At 47.3% G+C, this 9,690-nt stretch overlaps 1 protein-coding gene across 1 annotated transcript; it reads left to right on the top strand.

Moving 5' to 3' along the window:
- The first annotated feature begins 270 nt into the window (after window positions 1-270).
- PRND (prion like protein doppel) lies at window positions 271-4,227 on the top strand. The gene is made up of 2 exons (XM_033185343.1): window positions 271-362; window positions 2,810-4,227. The coding sequence occupies exon 2, from the start codon at window positions 2,821-2,823 to the stop codon at window positions 3,349-3,351; it is 531 nt and encodes a 176-aa protein (XP_033041234.1). The 5' UTR covers window positions 271-362; window positions 2,810-2,820; the 3' UTR covers window positions 3,352-4,227.
- The last annotated feature ends 5,463 nt before the right edge of the window (window positions 4,228-9,690 follow it).

Here is a 9,690-nt window from a genome sequence, read left to right as displayed (position 1 = left end):
CACTATGCATGTCCAGCGAGGCTTGTTGAAGCCACATCTGTCATAGATATTGATGGGAAAAGCATTTTCCTTCTAACACGCCTAATTCCAATTCTAAAAGGCACCTCTCAAGTCTTGCTGAACTTCATCAAGATTTTCACGTAGTTTCCTTAGTAAAGTGTGATGAGAAGGTCCATCCTTCTCAGGATGAAGGAGTGGTCCAGGAAGCCCTGATTGGTCCTGCCAGGGAGGGAAGGGCTGCCTTATTTGGAGACCTGCAGGAATGCAGCTCCTATATAGCTGGGCGGACCTGGCTGCCAAGAGGGTGTGCTGGGGGACTGTGCAGCTCGAGGCTCCAGAGGCACACTCCAGAGAGAGCCAAGGTACGTGAGGGGCCACTTCTGTGGTCAGGGTTGCTGGTTTCTTATCAAGGCTTTACTCCGGACTGAAAATCATGCAAGGATTTCTTTACTCCCACATCGGGGATGGGTCCCAAGTTCAGGGGAGACTTGCGAGGATATTCAGTCATCACTGGGCTTGCCTTTCTATAAGCTGGTGCTACAATAAAATGCTACTTTAGGTTTGTTGGTTGGGATTTTGTTTTGCCTTTAAGCCTCTGCCTATGAAAGTTAATTTCTTTCTCAAGAATGCTGTGCTTTTATTTTTTTTTTATTTGACTCACCTGAAATGATCTATTATACCATTATTCTTATTTAAGATTTCTCCTTAAAAAAGGAATGAAATGGAGTATGGCCCGCTATTTAGGAGACTAATGAATGTTTGCTTAGTGCTTGGATCTCTTTGGAGAAAGCCAGTCTGAGTTGACTGTGCTCAGGGGGCAGAGAGAGTGGGGTGAGGGGGCCCAGGTGCTCATGACCACCCTGGGACAGAGATGAGGTGATGTCTCCGAGCAAGGAAAGGTCAGCGAGGCCTCTTCGCAGGCTTCTGGAGATGACTGGGTGTGCTTCTAGAGATCACTTCAGCTGTGTTTTGCCTTTTTTTTTTTTTTTAAATATAAGGACCAATGTGCCATCAGAGCTGAACATTTTAACGGAGGAACATTCGCCACTTTTAGGGGTGCTGCAGGGGGGTGGGTGGAGGGTGTGTGAGGGGCTAAACAAGCTCCCTGTCCGCCTCCTCCGGCTCTGGGGCCCCGCAGCCTCACAGTAAATCTTCACCTAGGAGACAGCTTAGGCAAGCTCCGCTCTGGGAACTCTTTCTGCTTCCCTGAGCCACACAGACAAAGACCCAGGTGCTGGAATGCCCTGACAGTTGGCCTTGGGAAGTGGATTTCCCGATGGCTATTGTAGTTTCAGGAGCCGAATGTGACAGGCAACCTTGAGGGGTGGGGTGAAGGGCTTTTCCAGGACATCAGTGGCAGTGTTCGGATGTCCCAGGGCCACCTTGACCCGGGACCCTCCTGGTGTGCCCCCAGGCCCTCCTGTCTTCCCTTTCATCTCGTTTTCTCCAAAATTCCTCAAGGGCCCTGCCCTTTGCCCTTTGCCCAGCTCAGGGGGCATCATGCCCAGTGAGTGAAAAGCACAGTGTGTGAGCACTGTCTTCTTCTGAAACCCAGATGGGCAGTGGGGCATGGCTAGTGGATACATGCAGTGCAGCATTAGACAGAGCCCAGTGCAAGTCTGCCACCTCCCCCCTGTGCAGCCTTGGGTAAATTACTTAACTTCTCTGAATCCCAGGACAACATTTATAACATGGGGATAATAATGTACCTACTTCATGTGAGAATTAAGTTAGGCAATGTGATACAAGGGCTTAACACAGTGGCAGGCATGAAGACAGTATGTAACAAAAAGCCAGTAGGATAAGCAGATGGTCACGCTGTCCCCCAGGCGTGAGATTGGAAATGATGCCTGGAGCACACTTGACCCCTGGACATAGGGGAGACAGGGGTCCCTTTACTACGTTTCCATCTTTCCCTCTCCCCTACTTTCCTCCTCCTCCCTCTCTCATTACTGCAAAGGCCTTTAGGATCAGCAGCCAGTGAATTCCTCAGAATAGATGGAAGAATGCACCTAAGACAGTGCCAGCTCACAGCAATAAAGAACAAAGAGGAGAGATTAAAAGCACAATCTAAAATCAGGCACAGTGGCTCGTGCCTGTAATCTCAGCACTTTGGGAGGCTGAAGTGGGAGGATCACTTGAGCCTGGGCAACATAGTGAGACCCCGTTTCTACAAAATATATTTTAAAATTGGCTGGGTGTGGTAGTGTGCGCCTGTAGTCCCAGCTACTCTGGAGGCTGAGGCAAGAGGATTGCTTGAGCCCAGGAGTTCAGCGCTGCAGTGAGCTATGATCACGCCACTGCACTCCAGCCTGGGGCCTGGGCAACAGAGTGAGATCCAGATTCTGTCTCTAAAATATGTGTGTATATATATATGTATATGCATACACACACACACATATAGTCCATGCCCACAAGCATTTGATTCCAACTCTTCTATTGTGTTTTCCTCCCAGGGATTTCTTGATTTGAAAGACTTGGGAGTATCAAAGAAAACCTACATGTATTAAGTCACCACTCCTTTATTTCCCATGCATATTCAAAGCCTCTGTAATTGCCCTTTGCCGTTCTTGTCTGTCTAGGAAAACCGGGACCAGGGCCCTAAGTGAATGTAATCCTAGCAATAGCAAAGGAGCTCAGTGTTCAAGTTAACCTTGCACAGCCCAAACATCGGGAAACAATTATGCTTTTGAGACCACATAAACAGCACAAGGATGCAATTCCTTCCTTAAAGTCTCCTGCACTCGGGAGGGGGCAGGGGAGCCCGAGGAGCCTGGTTGGGAGCTGATCCCTGCTGTTTCTCTGGCAGGTTCTGACACGATGAGGCAGCACCTGAGCTGGTGGTGGCTGGCCACTGTCTGCATGCTGCTCTTCAGCCACCTCTCCGTGGTCCAGGCCAGGGGCATTAAGCACAGAATCAAGTGGAACCGGAAGGCCCTGCCCAGCACTGCCCAGATCACTGAGGCCCAGGTGGCTGAGAACCCCCCGGGAGCCTTCATCAAGCAAGGCCGAAAGCTCAACATCGACTTCGGAGCCGAGGGTAACAGGTACTACGAGGCCAACTACTGGCAGTTCCCCGATGGCATCCACTACGACAGCTGCTCCGAGGCCAACGTGACCAAGGAGGTATTTGTCACCGGCTGCATCAACGCCACCCAGGCAGCAAACCAGGGGGAGTTCCAGAAGCCGGACAACAAGCTCCACCAGCGGGTGCTCTGGCGGCTGGTCCGGGAGCTCTGCTCCCTCAAGCGTTGCGAGTTTTGGTTGGAGAGGGGCGCGGGACTTCGGGTCACCATACACCAGCCAGTGCTCCTCTGCCTGCTGGCTTTCATCTGGCTCATGGTGAAATAAGCTTGCCAGGAGGCTGGTAGTGCAGAGCGCAGCAGCAAGCAAATCCCGGCAAGTGACCCAGCTCTTCTCCCCCAAACCCACGCGTGTTCTGAAGGTGCCCAGGAGCGGCGATGCACTTGCACTGTAAATGCCACTCCCACATATGCGCCCTGGTATGTGCCTGTGTTCTGATAGATGGGGGACTGTGGCTTCTCCATCACTCCATTCTCAGCCCCTAGCAGAGCGTCTCTATCACTCCATTCTTAGACCCTAGCAGAGCCTCTTATTTCAAAAGAAGGGTAAGTGCTTGCTATTCCCTTCCCTGAATACATTACTACTACTAGATTGGTAGTAAATGCTTGATGAGAAGAACACGTCAGGCACTGCGCCACCTGCTTCACAGCACTTCCCAACAACTCTTAGAAGTAGGTGCATTCCCATTTTACAGATAAGGGAACCGAGGCTCAGAGAGCTGAAGTAGTGCACCCAGCATCACCAGCTAAAAAGTGGCAGAGCCAGGATTCAACCCTGGCTTGTCTAACCCCAGGTTTTCTGCTCTGTCCAGTTCCAGAGCTGTCTCATGATCACTTTATGGCTCATAGGGACCCACATCCAAATATGTATCTCTAATGAAATTGTGGAAGCTCCATGTTTAGAAATAAATGAAAACACCTGAGCTGGTGCTGTGTACTTTGGTACATGGAGGCTATTTTAATCCTCCTAACTAAACTAAAACAGAATAAAGGAATTAAACTAAAATAGAAGTAAAGCTAGACAGAGGCCCAGAAATCATATTGTAAGGAAATATTGAAAGCTGATTCCCAGAGCAGACCACATATACAGCAGGATGTGTCTGTGGCATGAATATGTTCTTTCTCTTTTTTCTTTTCTTTCTTCTTCTTCTTCTTTTTTTTTTTTTTTTTCTTTTTGAGGTAGAGTTTTACTCTTGTCCCCCAGGTTGGAGTGCAATGGCACAATCTCGGCTCACTGCGACTTCTGCCTCCCAGGTTCAAGCACTTTTCCTGCCTCAGCCTCCCCAGTAGCTGGGATTACAGGTGCATGCTATCATGCCTGGCTAATTTTGTATTTTTAGTAGAGACTCGGTTTCACCATGTTGGCCAGGCTGGTCTCGAACTCCTGATCTCAGGTGATCCACCCACCTGGGCCTCCCATAGTGCTGGGATTAGATTTTTTTTTTTTTTCTTCAGAAGAAGGATAAGTGCTTGCTGTTCCCATCCCTGAAACATTGCATATATTTAAGAAAAAAAAATGTTAATGTCATATTTGCTTCTAATGTTCCCCTAACCCTACATGCATGTTTTATGTGCACCCATACGAGTATATTTAAATATAATCCCTTTATATCTGTGTTCTATCCAAAGTCTCTCAGTTCTTTCAAGGCAGCCTGGTGACGGCCATCATCTCTGTAAACCACTTAGCACTACAAAAATACAATTACTCACCAAAAAGGTTAAAAAAAAAAAACTGCGTCTTTAGAGAGACCCAATAAAGAATTCAATCCATGCCATAAGCAGGAATTGATACACCATCTTATTAGCTAAATATATATATAACAAAATATGAATAATGTTTAAAATCTGTTTTAAATTTAAAACAATGAATTGAATGCTCTAAGAGGCTCTTACAGGTGCTCTAGGCCACTTTCAGAGACTCCCAGGAGTTGTTGAACTATACTTGGAGAAAACAACCACTGAATATTATCAATTCTCCTTTAAAGAGAGTTTGTAAGGGGGGAACATGCATTTTATCAGACAGTTTATCCAAAGCATTTCAGAACATGAGTGCTGATGAGGGCATCTCTTGTGCTGATTCCCCTCCGCTATCAGTGTTCTTCTCAAGGACACATTTAGAAGGTTTTAACATTGAAAGTGAGCGGAGGACTTGGGGGCAGAGCAGCACAAAGAAACAGCCTTACACTGGGCACATGGAGGAGACGTCCACCCTGCAGCCAGGACTGGGGTTCACGCTGCTGCCAGCGCTACACTCGCCTTCTGGTTCCACAGTCCTGTTAATTCTAGATCAGAGAGCGAGAAAAAAGTACAGAACATATCCTCTAAGCTTATTTCCTGCTTTCTAATTTAAAAAATAATAACAACGGCAAGCGAGAAAGAAAGAAAAAGTACTCAGAGGCTGACACTGACATTTCACTTCCTCGCTCTCCTAAGTTTAATTACAACAGCACGTGCAGCCACGTCAGCCAAATGACTTCATTTCTGATGTGAAAACGCTTAGGCCATGATGTCGTTCATTTTCTGTAATTGCTGTCTTTTCTCATTCTGTTAATAGTCCCAGCAACCAGACTTCAGTGGGGCGTGACGTGAATGTGTACATGGTGATTCAAATGCAAAATGTGTTTATGGAGCTTTTCATCGAAAGCGTGTGCACTTGAACATTCTTGCTCAAGTAGATGAATCATGGTGTGGAATAAAGGCTTAGTGAGCCTGGTTTTTCACTGTAGCAAAGGGGCATGGAGTGCCTACTATGTGCAAGACATTGGGAGGGGCTTCGGAAATTTTCTGGATATCATCATTTTGCAGTGTGAATAATTTTGCCAACCATTTCTTTCTTAGCCCCTGCTAAGTGTTGACTTTTTAAAATATAAGTTTATTGTAAAAGTGACATGAAAATTACAACAGATATTCCAAACCAAAATAACACAACGATCCCAGCATCTGATTTAGTCAGTGTTCGCTGCTTCCCCTATACTTTCCTGGTTCTTAACCACTTGCATATATAAACGTTCATATGCGCAATAAAAAAGGTGTGCTTTTATATTCTAAATTTTTCCTTAACTTCATTCAATGCTTTTTACTCATTTTTCTATACCTTTTTTTTTTTTTGAGGCGGAGTCTCATTCTGTTGCCCAGGCTGGAGTACAGTGGCATGATCTTGGCTCACTGCAACCTCCACCTCCCAGGTTTAAGCAATTCTCATGCCTTAGCCTCCCAAGTAGCTGGGATTACAGGTGCCCACCACCAAGCTCAGAAATATTTTTTTGTGTGTTTTTGGTAGAGACAGTGTTTTGCCGTGTTGGCCAGGCTGGTCTCGAACTCCTGACCTCAGGTGATCCACCCACCTCGGCCTCCCGAAGTGCTGGGATTGCAGGGGTGAGCCACCGTGCCCTGCTTACTCTTTGTTTTCTTTCCTCCCCACCCATCTTCCCCAGTCCCACCCCCTCCTTCCAGCCTCCACCTTAACTGTGCTCAGATACATAAGTGAGGGTTTTTTAACTTGATTATGCCTTTTTAAAATACTATGTATGTAAAATACTTATTCATCTGCAATTTGGCTTACCTAACTTAATATTGCATCATGAAACTCTTTGGAACAACAGCTATGTAGATAGCTGGCTCATGCTTTTGGATTGCTACGTAATCTCACTTAATACAGATGTATCGATTGATTGAATCATTGCCTGTTGATGGGCCTTCAGATTACTTTCAGTTTTTTGCCACTGCAAACAATAAACATCCTTGTACATACTACATTGTAGTCTGGTAGTTTTGTTTCTGTGGAATAGATTCACACGTGCAAATTTTCTGGAACAAAGCCTGTGTGTAATTTAAATTTTACCAGCCATGACCGGGTTATGTTCACACATAACTGGAGCAAATCCTATTCCCACCAGCTGTTTATGGCATTAATTCGGAAGAGTTTCTGTCATTTAAGCATGAGAAGCCACCTTTTCTACAAATGCTGCCTAAGCATCTTCTCTCTTTTGCAAATGGCACACCTAAAACTCTCTAAAACTTTTGGCCATGAGGACCATTTGAAAATCCTCCTAAAACTGTTAGCAATTCTCATTCTAAACCTGGTCCTTGGCCCAAAACATCTGCATGAGAAGCCTGGAAAACAGGCAGTGAGTGTGCAGGCTTCCAACTCAGACGATGGTGTGTCTGCACAGCTCCACACACCTCAGCCACTGGGAAGGCTTGAGGTGAGGCTATGCCTTGGCCTTTTTACTGACTTTTACTAAAATTCCACATGCAAGTATTTGCATTCCAGCCAGAATACCCTCTAGATCCAAAAGCTCAAAAGGAGCAGAGAATTGAGAATACTATTAAAGTAGCCCATGCTGTTCCTCCCTCCAGGCCCTGGCAGACAATCAGCATTTCCCTGGAGCCCCTCACACCCCACCTTGCTTAAGATATGCCTGACAATGTCTAGAAACTCCACCCTCTGGTCCTAATAGGGTGTCCCAGGCAGTGGCCTTAAGTTTGTCTTGAGCTGCCTGCACTCTCTACCTCAAGCTTTCTGACAACAAGTGACTGGATTGGGGTGGTGGCTGACTGGGTCAAGGACTCCAGGCCCTACATGGTACCTATGATGTGGTCACATCTTGGTCCTTCACCCAAGACTTTTTTCATCATGGCTGTAGATGGATGGACACGTGTACCCTAAGCTGTCTCTGTGTTGGTGCATGACACATCCACATCCTGAGTCCACCAGAGTCTCTACTGAAATGTGACAGCAGGGCTCGTGTGCCCTCGTGTAACCAGCACTGTCACAGACCACACCTGCCAGGCGAGTGATCAAGAAGACTTACACAGACTTGGCCTCATGACCAGTTTCAGTTTTTCCAGCTCAGACACTGCCCTGCTGAGGAACAGACCTCTTGGTGAGCCTGGCTCAGACCAGAGGCTAAGAGTTTGCCGTCTACCCAGAGACCACGAATCAGAGATGAGCGAGGGCCTCCTCATCCCTTATCCTCAGTGCTGGCAGAGGACCCCATTTCAGTGGGCTTCCAGCGTCCCCAGTGGAAGAAAAGGGAGCCCAACCCTCATGCCTCTGGGAATGCATCCCTACAAAATGGGAATAGCTCAGATGTTTCCTGCAAAAATGAGACTAAAATACTATGCCTTTGAGAAATCTCAAAGCACATTCCAGATCATCCAAAGACTGCCCCGGAAAAATAGACTCAGCTGTTTCCTTTGGCAAATGAGACCCTTCCCCTGGGCCCATGGCTTTAGGGAGCCTCACTTTGGAGCAGGAGCATGCACGGGGAAGCGACCGAGATTCCACCCCCGGAGCACTAAAGCCCCAAGGCCTCCCTCCCACACTGAGCCCCAGACCCCAGATAGAGGGTGGGAGAATATGTTCCTCTGGCATTGGGTGAGAGGCCTCAGACTGAAATGAGCCCCATGCACTGACCATGCCCCTTCTAAAGGGACCTTCCTGGTCAGCACTAAGCCGACCCCCAAAAAGAGTTCATCCCCCAATACTCAAGTGTCATCCCTGTACCCTGGACTGAACTGTAATGGACACACAAATTCCCTGGAATCTTGGTAAAATGCACCTTCTGCTTCAGCAGGTTTGGAGTGGACCACATTCTACATTCCTTTTCTTTTCTTTTTCTTTTTCTTTTTTTTTTTTTTTTGAGACAGAGTTTCGCTCGTTTCCCAGGCTGGAGTGCAATGGCGTGATCTCGGCTCACTGTAACCTCTGCCTCCCACGTTCAAGCGATTCTCCTGCCTCAGCCTCCCGAATAGCTGGGATTATAGGCATGCGCCACCACGCCTAGCTAATTTTGTATTTTTAGTAAAGATGGGGTCTCTCCATTTTGGTCAGCCTGGTCTGGAACTCCAGACCTCAAGTGACCCGCCTGCCTCGGCCTCCCAAAGTGCTGGGATTACAGGCATGAGCCACTGCACTGAGCCCCAGATTCTACATTTCTAACAAGTGTCACCGTCTCCTCCAAGATGCCCGAACCCTGAACTGAGCTTCATCCCTCCATCCGCCCCTCCCACCCTCCCATTCGTCCTGGGGATTCCCAGATCTTATTTTAATGCAAACCCTTTTGTGAGAAAGTATTGCAAGAAAGCATTGCTTTCTTAAACAATGCAAATTGTTTTGACTCCAACAGGTTTGGCCATAATCTGTGGAAGGAAATTGGCAGAAGGCCAGAGAGGAACTAGAGGAAGCTGGAAGCAGGCAGGTCAAGGCCAGAGGAACTCACACAGTTGGCCTCCCTGTGTTGTGAGAGGTGGGTGGTGGAGAGGGAGAGGGGAGGTACTGATTAGGGGGAGGAGACCATCCATGCACCCTGTGTCCAAGGGAGAATTACATGTACAGTCTTATCAGAGGTGACACCAGCATCCAGCAGGGAAAGGTGTTTTGCAACCAGGAGCTCCATGCTCAAAAAATAACATTCAGCACCAAGGAGAGGGATTTTCAAGAACAAAGCAGAGGTTAAGGTGCAGGCAGGGTCCTGGTTAGGTGCAAGCCATGTCGATTGTGTTGTGCTGGTATTTCTAAATCTGTAACTAAGATTCCAATTTTTTTAATTGGCTGTTTTGGCTCAGGGCTATTTAGCAATCAAGAACAAAATGGGGGCACTTA

Source organism: Trachypithecus francoisi, unplaced genomic scaffold (assembly GCF_009764315.1).
Source record: "Trachypithecus francoisi isolate TF-2019V2 unplaced genomic scaffold, Tfra_2.0 Lachesis_group21, whole genome shotgun sequence".
Classification (NCBI taxonomy): domain Eukaryota; kingdom Metazoa; phylum Chordata; class Mammalia; order Primates; family Cercopithecidae; genus Trachypithecus; species Trachypithecus francoisi.
This window is presented reverse-complemented; position numbering and strand designations above follow the sequence as displayed.

Excerpts from the sequence above, each read along its gene's own strand:
- PRND (XM_033185343.1), top strand. The coding sequence starts at position 2,821 with ATGAGGCAGCACCTGAGCTGGTGGTGGCTGGCCACTGTCTGCATGCTG.